At 39.5% G+C, this 20357-nt stretch overlaps 1 protein-coding gene across 15 annotated transcripts in view; it reads left to right on the top strand.

Moving 5' to 3' along the window:
• The window catches only part of Eml5 (EMAP like 5), a 130317-nt gene that overhangs the window by 51984 nt on the left and 57976 nt on the right, over positions 1 to 20357 (top strand). For 13 of the 15 annotated variants that reach the window (XR_010052132.1, XM_063262251.1, XM_063262249.1 and 10 more), the window contains 3 exons: positions 5941 to 6046; positions 8376 to 8469; positions 9508 to 9608. Coding sequence is in view for 13 of the 15 variants with exons in the window: in XM_063262251.1 (XP_063118321.1) it covers positions 5941 to 6046; positions 8376 to 8469; positions 9508 to 9608 (301 nt within the window). In the remaining 2 variants the exon portion in view is untranslated. Of the gene's footprint in view, positions 1 to 5940; positions 6047 to 8375; positions 8470 to 9507; positions 9609 to 18341; positions 18412 to 20357 lie in introns of those variants that run through there. The other 2 variants (XM_063262258.1, XM_063262259.1) reach the window with 2 other exon arrangements.

The raw sequence follows: 20357 nt of genomic DNA, 5'->3' as shown, positions 1-20357 counted from the left end.
CCATCTCTCCAGCCCCTAAACCTGATTTTTTTAGGTTGAGTCACTAAAGCAATATAAGTAATTACTTGACAAACAGGAAACAGGAAAACACAGAATGACTATGTCTTATTTTTCAATTGCAGTACCTACCAGGTTTGCAATGGCATAGGTTCTGAAATTTTGTAATGAACACCTCTCTATGTGGGTATTCATAAAGAAGGAGGCAAAATATTGTCTGTAGATTCTTACTGTATTTAAGAACTTTAGTAGCTTCTTAATGTTTGTTTACTTTACTTTTATCCCAAACTTTGAAAATATTTGATACCCAAAGGCAAACATGACAAGCAACCATGGAATGAAATCTTGAAAACCATGAGTCAAAATAAGTTGATTATCTCCAGTGCTTTGTCACCGTGATAGAACACTGACCAATGTGTGCCTGTATCCCTGAAATGAGATGTCCCAGTCCTGCTTCTTTAGTGCTATGTGCTATTATCAGCCAGACGGAATTTGGTGTTTAAATCAAAGAGCCTTTATTTATTGTCTATGTCAAATTCTGTGCCTCTGTTTCCTCATCTTTAAACTAAGGATACAATTGGTACCTAACTTAAGGAATTATGATGGTTGTTAAATAAACCAGAGTTTTTAGGGCTGTGGAATAGAATCTGTAAAGTAAATAACTTCTCCGTGAATGTCAGTCCCTAACATCCATCATCACTGCAGATGAGATGTTTGAAGTGATCAACATGGAACTGAAAATGTCGGTATTGAGTGCATAAAAAGAAATCAAACTCTCTGCTCCCAAACCCCGTGGGAGAGAGACCTCACCGCCTGATCAGGTGGGCACTCCTGAGGCTGCAGAGCGGAGGAGACCACCAACACTGCCCACCCCTGCCCACATCCCTGGCCCAAGAGGCAACTGTATAAGGCCTCTGGGTTCCCGTAGGGGAGGGCCCAGGAGCGGCAGGATCCCTGCGCCTGAGACACCGCCAGAACCTGAAGGAAACAGACCGGATAAACAGTTCTCTGCACCCAAATCCCGTGGGAGGGAGAGCTAAACCTTCAGAGAGGCGGACACGCCTGGGAAACCAGAAGAGACTGCACTCTGTGCACATCCAGACGCCAGAGGAAAACACCAAACGCCATCTGGAACCCTGGTGCACGGAGGCTCCCGGAAAGAGCGGCGCAGATCTTCCCGGTTGCTGCCGCCGCGGAGAGGACTTAGGCAGCCCCACGAGCAAACTTGAGCCTTGGAACCACAGGTAGGACCAACTTTTCCCCTGCAAGAAACCTGCCTGGTGAACTCAAGACACAGGCCCACAGGAACAGCTGAAGACCTGTAGAGAGGAAAAACTACACGCCCGAAAGCAGAACACTCTGTCCCCATAACTGGCTGAAAGAAAACAGGAAAACAGGTCTACAGCACTCCTGACACACAGGCTTATAGGACAGTCTAGCCACGGTCAGAAATAGCAGAACAAAGTAACACTAGAGATAATCTGATGGCGAGAGGCAAGCGCAGGAACCCAAGCAACAGAAACCAAGACTACATGGCATCATCGGAGCCCAATTCTCCCACCAAAGCAAACACTGAATATCCAAACACACCAGAAATCTAGTTTCAAAATCATATTTGATCATGATGCTGGAGGACTTCAAGAAAGACATAAAGAACTCCCTTAGAGAACAAGTAGAAGCCTACAGAGAGGAATCGCAAAAATCCCTGAAAGAATTCCAGGAAAACACAATCAAACAGTTGAAGGAATTAAAAATGGAAATAGAAGCAATCAAGAAAGAACACATGGAAACAACCCTGGACATAGAAAATCAAAAGAAAAGACAAGGAGCTGTAGATACAAGCTTCACCAACAGAATACAAGAGATGGAAGAGAGAATCTCGGGAGCAGAAGATTCCATAGAAATCATTGACTCAACTGTCAAAGATAATGTAAAGCGGAAAAAGCTACTGGTCCAAAACATACAGGAAATCCAGGACTCAATGAGAAGATCAAACCTAAGGATAATAGGTATAGAAGAGAGTGAAGACTCCCAGCTCAAAGGACCAGTAAATATCTTCAACAAAATCATAGAAGAAAACTTCCCTAACCTAAAAAAAGAGATACCCATAGGCATACAAGAAGCCTACAGAACTCCAAATAGATTGGACCAGAAAAGAAACACCTCCCGTCACATAATTGTCAAAACACCAAACGCACAAAATAAAGAAAGAATATTAAAAGCAGTAAGGGAAAAAGGTCAAGTAACATATAAAGGCAGACCTATCAGAATCACACCAGACTTTTCGCCAGAAACTATGAAGGCCAGAAGATCCTGGACAGATGTCATACAGACCCTAAGAGAACACAAATGCCAGCCCAGGTTACTGTATCCTGCAAAACTCTCAATTAACATAGATGGAGAAACCAAGATATTCCATGACAAAACCAAATTTACACAATATCTTTCTACAAATCCAGCACTACAAAGGATAATAAAGGGTAAAGCCCAACATAAGGAGGCAAGCTATACCCTAGAAGAAGCAAGAAACTAATCGTCTTGGCAACAAAACAAGGAGAATGAAAGCACACAAACATAACCTCACATCCAAATATGAATATAACAGGAAGCAATAATCACTATTCCTTAATATCTCTCAATATCAATGGCCTCAACTCCCCAATAAAAAGACATAGATTAACAAACTGGATACGCAACGAGGACCCTGCATTCTGCTGCCTACAGGAAACACACCTCAGAGACAAAGACAGACACTACCTCAGAGTGAAAGGCTGGAAAACAACTTTCCAAGCAAATGGTCAGAAGAAGCAAGCTGGAGTAGCCATTCTAATATCAAATAAAATCAATTTTCAATTAAAAGTCATCAAAAAAGATAAGGAAGGACACTTCATATTCATCAAAGGAAAAATCCACCAAGATGAACTCTCAATCCTCATCTTCGGTTGGTTTATATACAAGTGTGCAATTTCTAGGCTTGAAAGTAAAATGATGCTATCTGGTGCTGGATAGAGGAGCCTTATTTTTTATTATGGCAGCTTGCTATTTTTGTAATATGGTGATTTGGTTGAACACATTAAAGTACAGTAGTAACTGATCTCCCCCTCTTCCTGGATGAGTGAGGAGATGATTAAATGTTGATGTCAGCATCCATGAGCATATTCAGATGAGCTTCTGCTTCTGTTGAAAAGGATGCTGTGTTTGATTGTGGTCCGAAGCTTTGAAGCACTACTTGGCATCTCCTTCCTTGGAGGTCTCACTGTTTAAACATAACAGATTTGATAGCTTGTTGGTAAGGTGAGGTCCAGCTTGTCTCCACTAGGTCATCTTCATGTGAATCCGGTGGTTATACGGTTTTGTTCTAGGGATATTTCATTTTTTTAATAACGGTTTTAGCTGACATTCATGGAGAGAATGAATCCTTAGAAGTGTGCCACTAGTGAAAGGAAATCCTGTCTAGAGTATGTTTCTTTACAAAGCTGTGTCACACCATCCTTTGGGCCCTCTGCTGGAAAAGTAGAATCAAGTCTCAAATAATGCCTTTTAAATTGTATCCTCTAGTATTATAGATGTAGGACAGTACTGTATCATACCTCTGTGGATATAAAATAGCTTGTACCTGCTTTATGATACGTAGTAGTGACCGTGCTTTATCAGAGCTGTTTTTAATGATGTTGCTCAGAATGTTTTCTTTCCAGATGATGATTGAGAAGCTAATTTAAAAAAAAATGGTGCCAGGTACCACAAGAGTAACAGAACTGTGCTGTTTTCTCGGGTTTTGTTTTTTTACTTTTTTTTGTTTAATGGAGTGTGCTGGATGTCTCTACAGTTTTGTTCAGATGACTGCAGAACCTGGAAAAGCTGTTGCTGCTGTTGATGCATAACACACTGCTATTATTGGTCTTTTTATATAAATATAAATATATATATACAGATATATAATTTGAATTTTTTGAAACTTTACCTGTGCTGTCAACTTTCGAAAAAAGTATCCCCGTTTACTGTGTTGAGTTGGCACTGTACAGAAAGTAACAGCCATATTGGTCCAGAAATGTTGAACTTAAGTTTTTTCCATTTGTACAGGGGTAACACACTGTATTAAATATGTAAGGTCTTATATACGTGGGTTTGATTACAAAAACTAATAAAGTATTCTCTAAATAAAAAAAAAAGAAATGAAAGAGGCTTGGGAGACTTTGTGGATTTAATCATTGAAATGGAAAGAAACTTGTTTCAGACAAAAATGTCAAAAGAAGAACCAGGGTATTTAAAGGGGGACTCTTGAAGGGTTATATTTAAATGACAGGTCACAAAATTAGGAAGAAACAGTGGTGAAAATGAAGGAAACTGGAGTATTAGGCAGGAGTCATGCTGTAAACCGTCAGAGGTAAAACTTAAAGATCGCTAGGAATGTTAGGTGGATGGCTTAATGAGCCATTGGCCGGGTCAGTGCTGTTTCTCTTGTATAAAAGTATACTTGTCCTCTACCATTGTTTTTTCAGGAACTGCTTTATATATAATCATGATATATGTACCTTTATAGTTAATTACATAGTTCCAGAGCAATAATTGAAAATTGTAGATTACTTGTGTGTAAGGGAGCATCATAAACCACTGGTTAGTCTCATGTTTGTTGCTATGGCAAAATGTCTGAAGGAAACAAAGAGGACAGATTTACCTTGCTTCTCAGCTTCAGGGGTTTCAGTGGTCATGTGGCCTTGTTGCCTTTGAGCCCATGGTGAGGTGGCACATTAGGGGACACATGATGGGGGAAACTGCTCAGCCGTGCTGGCTGTGAAGCAGACAAATAGGAATGGGCCTTTGAGGTGACACTACAAATGACTGAGCCTCCTCCCACTAGGCTCTATGTCTTAAAGGTTTGCCATTCCTGATTACAGCCATGGGCTAGAGATCAACTCTAACATATGAGGGCCCTTCAGATCCAAGCTATAGCGTAAAGTTAAAGGGATGGGGTAAGGGGTATGAGAGTGCGTTTGAAGTTTCTTCTAGGAGGGGCAGTGTGTTTAAAAGTGTATTATACACATGTAAAAATGTTATGACCCCACTATTTTAGATTATGTATATCAATAAAAACTGTATTAATGGTGTAAAAAATGACTAATGCCAGAATGCTGTTGTCCACTTTGGTCTCATGTCCATGCTTACTGCTTTGACCCTTTCTGAATTTTTGGTTTTACCAGTATTGTAATCTAGAATAATCTTGATTGCTTCTCTTCATCCAAGACTTTCTGAAGTCACAGCTCTATTGTGTATTATCTGTTTCGTGACGTCTTTCCTTGAAAGCTGTTTTATTCTCATGAGGCCATATGTTCTTATTTGAAATGTCCTGTTCTTCTAAGGAGTTTGCAGAAGTTATCTAAATGTCATAATACTTAAAGCGCTCTTCACAGGAACTCTGCCAACAATAGGGTCTTAGTAATCATCTATTATCTTCTTTAATGAATTATAGAAGGAGAATGAGTCATATATAGTTCTATAATATATAGAGAGACACTGTGCCTAGCTTTATTATCTGTTTTTGTTTTGCCCTGGGTATTCAACATGGGACTCCATATGTACTAAACATGTGCTGTGCCCGTAAGCCACAACCTCAACCCTCTTAATTCAACCCTCTTAATTAATAACATCTTCAGACTGTTTTTAGTTAGCAAATTAGTGGGTACTAAGTGTATGTGAATAAAATGGTGATGTGTTTCATTTCCATTAGTTTGTATCATTTTCCTTCGCTATCTCTTCACTCTGCTCTCTTCTGTCTCATTAGAATTGGAAGAAATGTTAATGAAAAATACGGTGCTTATTACCTGCTTTTTGTTTTTAACTTGATAAGTTTCTATGACAAGTAAAGATTATATAAGCATTTTGTTTCCTTTTAGCAGATATAAAAATAATTGTTTACAATGCCTTTTATAATTATATCTTTATCAGGTTGGTAGAGATCCCTCAATTCACGTCTGGGACACAGAAACCATTAAACCATTGTCTATATTAAAGGGCTACCACCAATATGGCATCTGTGCTGTGGATTTCTCAGGTGAGGCTCTCTGTCTCAGTAAGAATGTTCAAACTTCAGAGGGAACATAACTTGTGAATCCATGCTAGCTAAGCTTGCCATTTGGCTTCGCAGAGTTTGTCAAGTGTGCATACTGTTGTGAGCAAGCTAATGGTGGAACTTGGTCTTCTGGCTTGTTTATAATTACAGTGTAATGACTATAGCCATGAAGTCTTTTAAAAATGTCCATGATAATGTAGCATAAAAATGGTTTTCTGCAAAACACCTAAAACCATCACAGGTGCTCCTGTAATATGTCCCTTCCCTGTGAATAAACCTTGATACTGATCTTCTGTAGCTTCAGAGTAAACTTTTAAGATGTTTAGGGTGACTAGGAGTGCTTTTTAGATGTCCTTATTAAGTAGCAGTTTTAGTGGATCTTACAATTTCAGTTCATGCTGTCAGTGTAGCAACTGCAGATATGCCTGCAGTAAAAGCTGCTGTGTGCATTGGGAGACAGTGTCATTATTGAAGATATGTATGCCATGAATTGGTGTTTTTGCTGCCCTAGCCAAAGTCAGTTATTCATAAATGAGATTTGGGGGGAGGCATACACACACACACATAGTCAAGAGTACTAATAGTCAAGAATCAAAAAAATGTAAAGCAGACTGCAAGGGTCAACAATAAAACCATCAGTGGTAGCACTGAGCAACTGATTAAGGGTTGCAAAAGTGAGGCAGAGTGGAAAAGGTTCTTCTCACACTGTGACCCTCATAACCTGTAGACACATGCGTGTCTGTCACTGTTACAGTAGTCATTGGCTTCAATATTTAATATAGCCATTACTTGCTGTTTGCTAACAGTGACAACTGAAACTTGGTCTACACTAAAAGCAGTCATGTTAATGATAGCATGTTGTAATGTAGATGCATTTTCTTTGATGAACTTCAGTCACTGAATTTTTATGTCACAGTAAAGTTCTTACAGTGAATTTAGTTGAAATAGATGCATTTCCCCTTCCTTTCCTGATTTTTCTCATTTAATTAATGAAGATTTTGGATTTGTTTTAATTGTTTTAATTGACTTATTTATGTTGATGGGGTATAGGGTGATTTATGTGTGTGGTGCCAGTAGTGGATGCCAAGGCTTTACATACACCAAAGAAGTGCTCTACCATTGGGCTGTCCTTGAGGCCCTAGTATGATGTTCTTACACAAACATGTATTAAGTAATACTCACCACACGGGGTACGTACAATAGCCATCATTTTATACATTCAGCATTCCATCCTTCCTTCCTCCCAATCTCCTGAATACATAAAGTAACTTGAGTGTGACAGTGAATCAAAAACCCATCGGAATTCCTAACTTGGAAGATGGCTCTGTGGATAAAATCACTTGCTTCATGAGTCTGACAACCTGAGTTCAATCCTTTGTGCGCATATAAAGGTAGATGGAGAGAACCACCTTCATAGAGTGTCTTCTGACTTACACACACACACACACTCTAAAACTTTATAAAAACCAGTATCCTCACTCTCTTCTAAATTCTCTTTTCATGGATGAATGCATATTGTCTAACATTTATCATTACTTTTTAAAGTTTTCAATATAGTGCTCTAGCATATTAGTCTACTTTCTGTTGCTATAAAATCACACCTGAGGTGGGTACTAATAAAAACAGAGATCTGGTTAACTCACAGTTATGGAAATTAAAAGTTCAAGTCAGGAGGCTCCATTGGTTCTGCTTGTGGCGAGATTCTCCTTGCTTGTATCACAGTGTGACAGATAGCATCATGGCGGGAGTTAAGTGTAAAAGGAAGATATAACATGGTGAGACAGGAAGCCAGAGAGGTTTAGGGGTCTAACTTGTTTTTATTATAGCAACCATTACAATAGAGCTAACTCTTCCTGAAAGAGCATTATAGCTTTCTTTTTATGTATTTATTTACATCCCAAATGCTGCTCCCCTCCCCTTCTCCTCTGAGAAGGTGGGGGCCCCCTGAATCTTCCCCACCCTGGCACATTAAGTCTCTGCAAGATTAGGTGCAGCCTTTCCCACTGCATCCAGACAAGTCAGCCCTGTTGAGCAGTGGATTCCACAGACAGGCTAGAGCTTTAGGAACAACCCCACCCCCTCCAGCATTATACCTTTCTTAGAGCAGAGCAGCCAACATTGAATCTCCATACCAGGTCCATCTCTTAACTAGTCTACCAGTTTGCATCACCTGGGGGCAAGCATCCAGCATGCCACAAGAGCCTTGGGGTGGAGGTCCTATTCAAATGAGAACGTGTGGCTCTAGAAAACACTTTAGATGGGTTTGACTGAATGAAATTAAATTGGAATCTCATCTTTTTGGTTGTCACAGCTGATGGGAAACGCCTAGCTTCAGTTGGAATAGATGACAGCCACACCATTGTATTGTGGGATTGGAAGAAAGGGGAGAAACTTTCAGTGGCAAGGTAGGGAGAATACTTCCCATGTCGGCAAAACACTAATGTTACCATGTACTTCGCTGTTTTGAAGTCAAGCTAGTATGTGAGGTTTTTCTTTTTTAAGTAATTACAGCTTTTATTACAATTAAATAAATATAATCAAACCAAATAATAAATTATTTTATTATTTCTTTGTAAGCTTAGCCCTTGTGAACCTATTTTTTAAATTTGCCTATAATAGGAAATTGGAAATTACTATTTCAATTTGCCATTCTCAAACAATGACTTCCATTAAATGCTGTTATATACCAACTGGGAAGCATGGCCAAATGCTCACACATGTAATTGAAAAAAGACATACATATGTGTGTGTATGTATAAATGTATGTTTTTCTAATATTTTCTTCATTTCTATGTTTTCTAAAATGAACATTTATTTTATAATAAAATATTAACAGTGCTTGAAGGGGAAAGTAGTTAATGGTGCCAGAGACTACATTTTAAGTTTGTTATTCCTCAGATTGAGATGCTAAAGTACTTAAAAATATGAATGCTTTTTATGGAGTGTATAGATGATGTCCAAAGACACCGAGTGTAACTTTAGCTTGATCACTAGACCTATGACATGGTAGAAGGAGAGAAGTGATCCCTGCAGGCTGTCCCCCGTGTCTGACACTCAATGATTACTTCTCCTCTGAAATAAATAAATGTAATAAAAGGAATATTGAATGATATGTTAAATTGTTACTAATTCCTACTTCAAAATTTTTAAACCCTTTCTTGTCACATAGCATTCCACACATAGCATTCCCTGTTCAATATCCAGCAGGGCTCATGGGTACTATCTAACTGAAGTTCTATGTTCATGTTTTCTACTGTCTGGAGAATCTGCTGAGCAGAGTTAACATATTTAAATAGCAACAAAAGTACAAATAAATGATTCCACAGCCTGAATGTCAGATACCAGCAGGAAACAATTATCCAGTAGGTAGAAGACTTCAGATAGGATGTGGGTTGTTCTGGGATGGGTTATCCACAGAGCTAAAACATTTTGGTTTGTTTCAGAGGCAGTAAAGATAAGATTTTTGTTGTGAAAATGAACCCCTATGTGCCTGATAAACTAATTACAGCTGGGATTAAACACATGAAATTTTGGCGTAGAGCAGGTAAGGAGATGTTTCTTTTTACTTCTTTGAAATTCTAGAAAGCATTACCTTTAAAATAATTTAGCTAAGTACAGTGTGGTATACTAGACTGGATCTTGGGATAGACAAGGAGAATTTTTAGAAAAACTGAAATCTGAACGTGACCTGAGGTTCAATTAAGGACACTGTGTAAATGATGGAGATTTCTTAGTCTTGATAAAGGGATAATGGCAACTGGATAGAGGACTGTGCAGAAATACTAAATCTTCCTGTAAACATAAGATTATCCAAGATAAGCTTTTGGATGGGAGGGGATCATAGGTCTTAATCATGAGATGTTAAACATCAGAAAAGAACAAACTTTGTGATGGCATTCCCTAGTTCACATGAGTATTGAGTTGTGAATTATGTGGGACATGAACTTATGTTTCAGATTTGTATTGAATGCTGTGCCAGACTCAGGAGCTTACAGTGTTTATAGTTACAAAGTACAATTCAACCGTGGTTTCATTCCTATAAATGTAAGCAAGCATTTCATTTGACTGTATCAGTCATTTGGAATTGAAAATGCCTACTAAGTAACATTTAGAACACACACACACACCACCACCACAACCTATATATTTGTTTGAAATAAGAGATTTAAAGAAAGTAAATACTAGGCTGCAGGAGATAGGGCTCAGTGATTGAGAGCCCCTGGCCTTCCAAGGACCCAGGTTTATTACCAGGCACCCACATGGCCACTCGCTGGTAGGGGATCCAGTGCCCTCTACTGGACCTTGTGAGCATTGCATGCATGAGGTGCATACAGGGTGTGTGTGTGTGTGTGTGTGTGTGTGTGTGTGTGTGTGTGTGTGTAAAAAACAAAGCAGAAACTTGTAACAGACGCCCTTCAACTAAAAAGAAAAGGAGGAAGAGGAGGAGAAGGAAGAAGAGTAAGAGAAGGAAGAGGATGAAGAAAGAGAAAAGTAAGAAGGAGAAAGAGAAGAAGAAAAGAAGAAAAAGAACATGAGATGTACATACCTTGAAAATATGTGCAGTTGAGCTGGGCAGCTGGAGCATGGTGCCACTTTTAATCCCAACACTTGGAAGGCAGAGGCAGGTGGATCTTTGGGAGTTCCAGGTCTGCCTTGTCTACAGAGCTAGTCCAGGATAGCTAGGGCTATTACACAGAGAAATTCTGTCTTGAAAAACCACACACACACACACACACACACACACACACACACACACACACACACATACACACACACACAATTGCAATTTAGTAAAAATTTTCCTTAAGTTTTTCTAGATAGTCTCTGTACCCAAATTCCATGGGGGAGAAAGCTGAACTCTCAGAAGTGAGGGCAATCCTGAGAGCTCAAGAGAGACCACTACTTCTGCTCACATCTCTGGCCCAAGAGGAACCACTTAGAGCCCTTCGGACACAGGAATGTAGGAGCAGTCAGGGGCAGGATCCTTACAGTATATGCCTAAACCCAGAGCTGAAAGCCAGTCTCTAGGAGCTTTGACACACCTGAGAACAAAGGTCAGACCATCACTTCTGCTTGGAGGGACCCAACTGGAACCCTCAAGACACAAGAACCCAGGAGCAGTCTGGGACAGGACCCTTCCAGTTTTTGCCTGCACCAAATGCTGACCAGGTCCTACAGCTCTCTGTACCCAAATCTCACGGGGGAGAGAGCTGGACTCTCAGAAGTGTGGACAATCCTGAGAGCTTAGGGGAGACCACCACTTCTGCTCACATTCCTGGCCCAAGAGAAACCCGTCTAGAGCCCTCAGGACACAGGAATCCAGGAATAGTCTGGGACAGGACCCTTCTGGTTTCTACCTGTGCCCAAAGCTGACTGGTCCCACAGCTCTCAGTACCCAGATCCTACTGGGAGAAAGCCAGTCTCCAGGAGAGCTGACACACAGGCTTATAGGAGGGTCAAACCATTGTCAGAGACAGCAAGACCAGCTAACACCAGAGACAACCAGATGGCGAGAGGCAAACACAGGAACCTAAGCAACAGAAACCAAGACTACTTGGCATCATCAGAGCCCAGTTCTCCCACCAAAGCAAATACTAGATATCCCAACACACCAGAGAAGCAAGATCTGGATTTAAAATCACATCTCATGATGATGATAGAGGACTCTAAGAAGGACATAAATAACTCCCTTAAAAAAATACAGGACAACACAGATAAACAAGTAGAAGCCCTTAAAGAGGAAACACAAAAATCCCTTAAAGAATTACAGGAAAACACAACCAAACAGGTGAAGGAATTGAACAAAACTACCTAGGATTTAAAAATGGAAATAGAAACAATAAAGAAATTGCAAAGGGAGACAACCTTGGAGATAGAAAACCCAGGGAAGAGATCAGGAGTCATAGAGGCAAGCATCACCAACACTATACAAGAGATAGAAGAGAGAATCTCAGGGGCAGAAGATACCATAGAAAACATCGACACAACAGTCAAAGATAATGTAAAGTGCAAAAAGCTCCTAACCCAAAACATCAAGGAAATCTGGGACACAATAAGAAGATCAAACCTAAGGATAATAGGTATAGAAGAGAGTGAAGAATCCCAGCTCAAAGAACCAGTAAATATCTTCAACAAAATTATAGAAGAAAATTTCCCTAACCTAAAGAAAGAGATGCCCATAAACATACAAGAAACCTACAGAACTCCAAGTAGATTGGACCAGAAGAGAAATTCCTCCCATCAGATAATAGTCAAAACACCAAATGCACAAAACAAAGAAAGAATATTAAAAGCAGTAAGTGAAAAATGTCAAGTAACATATAAAGGCAGGCCTATCAGAATTACACCAGACTTCTCACCAGAGACTATGAAAGCCAGAAGATCCTGGAGAGAGGTCAAACAGACCCTAAGAGAACACAAATGCCAGCCCAGGCTACTATATCCAGCAAAACTCTCAACATAGATGGAGAAACCAAGATATTTCATGACAAAACCAAATTTACACAATATCTTTCCACAAATCCAGCCCTACAGTAGATAATAGATGGAAAACTCCAATATAAGGAGGGAAGCTACACTCTAGAAAAAGCAAGAAAGTAATCTTCTTGCAACAAACCCAAAAGAAGAGAGCCACACAAGCATGATTGCACCACTAACAACAAAAATAATAGGAAACAACAATTACTTAATATCTCTTAACATCAATGGACTCAATTCCCCAATAAAAAGACATAGACTAGCAGACTGGATACAGAAAGAGGACCCAGCATTTTGCTGCATACAGGAAACACATCTCAGTGACAAAGACAATCATTACCCCAGTAAAAGGCTGGAAAAGAATTTTCCAAGGGAATGGTCCCAAGAAGCAAGCTGGAGTAGCCATTCTAATATCAAATAAAATCAACTTTCAACCAAAATTTATCAAAACAGATACTTCATACTCATCAAAGGAAAAAATCCACCAAGATGAACTCTCAATCCTGAATATCTGTGCTCCAAATGCAAGGGCACCTATATTCATAGAAGAAACCTTACTAAAGCTCAAATCACACATTGCAACTCACACAATAATAGTGGGAGATTTCACACCCCAATCTCTACAGTGGACAGATCATGGAAACAGAAACTAAACAGACACATAGAAAAAGTAACAGAGGTTATGAACCAAATGGATTTAACAGATGTCTATAGAACATTTCCTCCTAAAACAAGAGAACATACCTTATTCTCAGCACCTCATGATGACTTCTCCAAAATTGATCATATAATCAGTCATAAAACAGGACTCAACAGATACAAGAAGATTGAAATAATCCCATGCATCCTATCAGATCACCAAGAGCTAAGGTTGGTCTTCAATCACAACAAAAAATGACAGAAAGCCCGCATACACATGGAAGTTGAACAACACTTTACTCAATGATAACTTTGTCATGGAAGAAATAAAGAAATTATAGACTTTTTAGAATTTAGTGAAAATGAAGGCACAACATACCCAGACTTTTGGGACACAATGAAAGCAGTGTTAAGCAAAAAGAAGCTGGAGAGAGCATACACTAGCAGCTTGACAGTACACCTAAAAGCTCTAGAACAAAAAGAAGTAAATACACTCAATAGGAATTGATGGCAGGAAATAATCAAACTCAGGGCCGAAATCAACCAAGTAGAAACAAAAAGAACTATACAAAGAATCAACAAAATCAGGAGTTGGTTCTTTGAGAAAATCAACAGGATAGATAAACCCTTAGCTACACTAACCAGAGGGCACAGAGAGAGTATCCAAATTAACAAAATCAGAAATGAAAAGGGAGACATAACAACAGAATCTGAGGAAATTCAAAGAATCATCCGATCCTCTACAAATGCCTATATTCAACAAAACTGGACAATCTGAATGAAATGAACAATTTTCTAGACAGATACCAGGTACCAAAGTTAAGTTAGGATCAGATAAACCATCCACACAGTCCCTAACTCCTAAGGAAATAGAAGCAATTATTAAAATTCTCTGAACCAAAACAAGTTCAGGACCAGATGTGTTTAGTGGAGAATTCTATGAGACCTTCATAGAAGACCTAATACCAATACTGTCCAAACTATTTCACAAAATAGAAAGAGAAGGAACCCTACCCAATTCTTTCTATGAAGCCATAATTATGCTTATACCTAAGCCCCACAAAGACCCAACAAAGAAACTTGAAGAGAACTTCAGACCAATTTCCCTTATGAATATTGACACAAAAATACTCAATAAAATTCTCGCAAACCAAATCCAAGAACACATCAAAACAATCATCCATCATGATCAAGTACACTTCATTCCAGGGATGCAGGGATGGTTCAATATACAGAAATCCATCAGTGTAATCCACTATATAAACAAACTCAAAGGAAAAAAAAGCCACATGATCATCTCATTAGATGCTGAGAAAGCATTTGACAAAATTCAACACCCCTTCATGTTAAAAGTCTTGGAAAGATCACGAATGAATTCAAGGTCCATACCTAAACATAGTAAAAGCAATATACAGCAAACCAGTAGCCAACATTAAACTAAATGGAGAGAAACTTGAAGCAATCCCACTAAAATCAGGGACTAGACAGAAGTCCTAGGCAGAGCAATCAGACAACAAAAGGAGGTCAAAGGGTTACAAATGGGAAAGGAAGAAGTCAAAATATCACTATTTGCAGATGGTACGATAGTATACTTAAGTGACCCCAAAAGTTCCACCATAGACCTACTAAGCCTGATAAACAACTTTAGCAAAGTGGCTGGATAGAAAATTACCTCAACCAAATCAGTAGCCTTCCCCTACTCAAAGGCTAAACAGGCTGAAAAAGTAATTAGGGAAATGACACCCTTCACAATAGTCACAAATAAGATAAAATACCTTGGTGTGACTCCAACCAAGCAAGTAAAGATATGTATGACAAGAATTTCAAGTCTCTGAAGAAAGAAAATGAAGAAGATCTCAGAAGATTAAAAGATCTCCAATGCTCATAGATTGGCCAGATTAATGTTGTAAAAATGGCCATCTTCCTGAAAGCAATCTACAGATTCAATGCAATCCCCATCAAAATTCCAACTAAATTCTTCAGAGTTAGAAAGAGCAATTCGCAAATTCATTTGGAATAACCAAAAACCCAGGATAGCAAAAAACTATCCTCAACAATTAAAGAACTTCTGGGGGAATCACCATCCCAGACCTCAAGCTGTATTACACAGCAATAGAGATAAAAACTGTATAGTATTGGTACAGATATAGGTACATAGATCAATAGAATAGAATTGAAGACCCAGAAATGAACCCATATACCTATGGTCACTTGATCTTTGACAAAGGAGCTAAAAACATCCAGTGGGAAAAAAGATAGCATTTTCAAAAAGTGGTGCTGGTTCAATTGGAGGTCAGCCTGTAGAAGAATGCAAATCGATCCATTCTTATTACCCTGTACAAAGCTCAAGTCCAAGTGACCTCCATGTAATACCATATATATATACTCAAACGGATAGAAGAAAAAGTGGGGAAGAGCCTTGGACACCTGGGCACTGGGGAAAATTACCTGAACAGAACACCAATGGCTTATTCGCTAAGGTCAAGAATCAACAAATGGGACTTCATAAAATTGCAAAGCTTCAGTAAGGCAAAGGACACTGTCATTAGGTCAAAACGGCAACCAACAGATTGGGAAAAGTTCTTTACCAATTCTATATTTGATAGAGGGCCAATATCCAATATATATAAAGAACTCAAGAAGTTAGACTCCAGTGAATCAAATAACCGTATTAAAAATTGGGGTACACAGCTAAACAAAGAATTCTTAGCTGAGGAATATCAAATGGCTGAGAAGTACCTAAAGAAATGTTCAACATCCTTAGTCATGAGGTAAATCCAAATCAAAACAACCCTGAAATTCCACCTCACACCAGGCAGAATGGTTAAGATCAAACATTCAGGTGACAACAGATGCTGGCGAGGATATGGAGAAAGAAGAACACTCCTCCATTATTGGTGGAATTGCAAGCTGGTATAACCACTCTGGAAATCAGTCTGAACTTCCTCAGAAAACTGGGCATAGTACTACCTGAGGACCCAGATATACTACTTCTGGGCTTATACCCAAAAGATGCTCCAACATATAACAAGGATACATGCTCCACTATGTTCATAGGAGTCTTATTTATAGTAACCAGAAGCTGAAAAGAACCCAGATGTCCTTCAACAGAGAAATGGATACAGAAAAGGTGGTGTATCTACACAATGGCGTACTACTCAGCTTTTTAAAAACAATGACTTTATGAAATTCATAGGCAAATGGATGGAACTAGAAAATATCATCCTGAGTAAGGTAACCCAGTCACACATGGTTTGCACTCAATGATAAGTGGATATTATTCCAAAGCTCAGATTACCCATGATACAATCCACAGACCACATTAAGCTCAAGACGAAGGACGACCAAAGTGCGGATGATTCACTCCTTTAATGGGGGAACAAAAATATTCATAGGAGGAGATATGGAGACAAAGTTTGGAGCAGAGACGGAAAGAATGGCCATTCAGAGACTTCCCCACCTGGATCCAGCCCATATACATACAGCCAACAAACCCAGACAATATTGATGAAGACAAGAAGTGCATGCTGACAGGAGACTGATATAGCTGTCTCGTTAGAGGCTCTGCCAGAGCATGACAAATACAGAGGTGAATGCTCAAAGCCAACCATTGAACTGCGAATGGGGTCCCCGTTGTAGGAGTTAGAGAAAGGATTGAAGGAACTGAAGGGGTTTGCAATCTCATAAGAACAACAATACCAACCAACCAGAGCTTTCATGAATAAACCACCATCCAAAGAGTACACATGGACAGACCCATGACTCCAGTTGCATATGTAGCAGAGGATGGCCTTGTTGGGCACCAGTGGGAGGAGAAGAAGCCTTTGGTGCCAGTGTAGGGGAATGACGGGTGGGGGATGGGTGGGAGGGGGGTTGTTGGGTGGAGGAATACCCTCATACAAGAGGGTAAGGGGGAGAGGGTATGGGATAGGGGGTTTATGGACCAGAAACAGGGAAAGGGGATAAAATTTGAAATGTAAAAAAATATATATCCAATAAAAAAATAAGAAAAAAAAGTTTTACTAGTGGGAGGGAAGGGGATGGGGGCTTATGGACAGGAAACCTGGAAAGGGAATAACATTTGAAATGTAAGTAAAGAAATATATCTAATTTAAAAAAGTTTTTCTAGATATCTAATAGCCTTGAATCATAAATGGATATATGTTAAGATTTCATGTGTATTTTCTGTCTACCTCATTTTCAATGGTCAGATCCACAGAATTCATTAGGCAAGTGAACATAATTACCTATTTCCTTAAACTAAGTATCACCTAACCCCTTACATGCATAGTTTTAGGCTGTATTGAAGGACATACCATAAGGATGATGTAAAAATTGATTTTCATGCCATTCTATCTCACATTTAGACTTTAGGAATTCCATGTTATGAGTTAATCAGTCTCTCCCTGTGTTTTTGAATTCTATACCATGAAGTGTTATAGGCAGAGAACCACTGAAAACTTCTAAGGGCAGAAGTGACATGGCCTTGTGGAATAAGAACAGGATGTGGCCCACTCTCCTGAAAACGGACTCTTCCAACTTCCCATTTTCTTTTTAGGCTTTTATTTTTAAAAGCCTCAACCATCACTAAAGTAACACAGTGTTTTACTTGGTTCTTTTTTTTTTTTTTTTTTTTTTGGTTCTTCTTTTCGGAGCTGGGGACCGAACCCAGGGCCTTGCGCTTCCTAGGTAAGCGCTCCACCACTGAGCTAAGTCCCCAGCCCCTTACTTGGTTCTTATATTTGCTGAATATCTCCTACCATGGGGCTCCACGGAAGCAGAGCTTTGTCATCTGATTTGCCCTTAGCTCTGTTCTTTATGCCGTGACTAGGGTGTGGATGTGTTTCTTGAGTAAATCAGTGGATGAGTTCAGTTGGGAAAATGTGTAGATGATATCAATAAATGATGAATGGACAAGATGATAGGAAATTTGTGCAAAGTTATCAACCCTAATGCATGAAAATTAATACTGCAGTAAAATCCACTTGGTATTTTACATTCCTGTCTGATGGTGCCTAGTGTTCCTGACAGTGGTGAACCAGGGGCTGTTTTTACTGTTAGTAGATGCGTAGGCTGCTATAGTAACTCTGGAGAATTGATGGAAAAAAGTGTTGATATGTTTTTTATTTGTACACTGTCTCGTTCACACAGTACCTTAGAACAGCTTCTGGTCATGCCCTGAGAAACCTGTACACTTGCAGAGAAGTCCTTATAAACCTGTTTAAAGGAAGGTACTCTTATTAACAAAACTTACAAGCAATGTAAAAACTCAATAATGGGAAAATTAATAACTATAGGTTGTTTATATAAAGAAATGATAGAGTTCTGAAAATTAGATTTCTAGAAGTATAGATCGATGTGTATAACTCTGGCAATATCTTGGGGATGTCAGCAGATTGTAGAAGGATGGGTATGATCTATCAGTTGTTTGTGTATTTTTTATAGCAAATATATGAGTGGTCATTGTATTGGTCTTTTCCCCCCCAATTTTTATTATTCATTTACATTCCCACTGTTGCCCCCTCCCACAATTCGTTATCTCATTCCCCCTTGCCTCCAAGAGGGTGCTTCCCCCGACTAGACCTTTCCCTTCCCTGGGGCCTCTAGTCTCTCAAGGATTAAGTGCAGCTTCTCCCACTAAGGCCTGACCAGGTAGACCTCTGCTATATTTGTGTCAGGGGTCTTGGACTGACCCTTCTGAGCTACTGGTTGGTGGCTCAGTCTCTGGGAACTCCCTGGGGTCTGGGTAAGTTGAGACTGCTGGTCTTCCTAGGAGGTCACTCTCCCCTTCAGCTTCTTTAATCCATCCCCTAATTCAACCATAGGGGTCAGTTCAGTGCTTGGGTGTTAGTATCTGCTTCTGTCTCAGTCAGCTGCTTGTTGGGCCTTTCAGGGGACAGGCATGCCAGGCTCCTGTCTGTAAGCATATCATAGCATCAGTAATAGTGTCAGGCCTTGGTTGGTGCCCACCCATGAGACGGATCCCAGGATCCCAGGTTAGGCCAGTCACTGGTTGGCCATTTGTAGTTCTTGTCATACAGATCTTTCACTTGCGTGATAAGACTTACACCAAGATATTTTATACTGTTTGTGGCTATTGTGGACGGTGTTGTTTCCCTAATTTCTTTCTCAGCCCATTTATCATTTGTGAAAGGAAGGTTACTGATTATTTGAGTTAATTCTGCCACTTTGCTGAGGTTGTTTATGAGCTGTAGGAGTTCTCTGGGGGGACTTTTGGGGTCACTTATATATACTACCATATTATCTACAAATAGTGATGCTTTGACTTCTTCCTTTCCAATTCATATCCCCTTGATCTCCTTTTGTTGTCTAATTGCTCCGGCTAGAACTTCAACTACTATATTGAATAGAAGGGAGAGAGTGGGCAACCTTGTCTTATCCCAGATTTTAGTGGGATTGCTTCTAGTTTCTCTCCATTTAATTTGATGTTGGCTGTTGCTTTGCTATATATTACTTTTATTATGTTTAGGTATAGGCCATGAATTTCTGATCTTTCCAAGACTTTTAACATGAAAGGGTATTGTATTTTATTAAAGGCCTTTTTAGCATTTAATGAGATTATCAGATGGCTTTTTCCTTGAGTTTGTTTATATAGTGTATTATGTTGATGGGTTTTCACATATTGAACCATCTCTGCATCCCTGGGGTGAAGCCAACTTGATTGTACTGAATAATGGTTTTGATGTGTTCTTGTATTCAGTTTGCGAGAATTTTATTGAATATTTTACATTGATATTCATAAGGGAAATTGATTTAAAGTTCGATTTCTTTGTTGGGTCTTTGTTTGGCTTAGGTATCAGAGTACCTGTGGCTTCATAGAATGAATTAGGTAGTGTTCCTTCTGTTTCTATTTCTTAGAATAGTTTGAGGAGTGTAGGTGGCGGTCTGTAAGCAGGTGAGGATAGGTGAAAGACACGGCTAGCGCCAGTAGAAAGGAGGGCAGGCTGAGAGTTATTGAGAGGTGGGAGAGATAGGAGGGAGGAGGGAAGGAAGGAAGATGGAGGAAGAGAAGGATGGCCCAGATCTGTGTGGCTTTAAATAGCCACAGGTAGCTATGAATATCATTTGAGGGATGGATTATGACAGGACAATTTGTCCACTCTAAGTGGACAGCTTATATCAATTGACTCTTGAGTTCTTTGGGGCATTTTGTGGG

The sequence above is a fragment of the Rattus norvegicus genome, chromosome 6, assembly GCF_036323735.1.
Source record: "Rattus norvegicus strain BN/NHsdMcwi chromosome 6, GRCr8, whole genome shotgun sequence".
In the NCBI taxonomy this organism is placed as follows: Eukaryota; Metazoa; Chordata; class Mammalia; order Rodentia; family Muridae; genus Rattus; species Rattus norvegicus.
The sequence above is the reverse complement of the archived record's forward strand: the minus strand, read 5'-3'. Positions and strand labels throughout refer to the sequence as shown.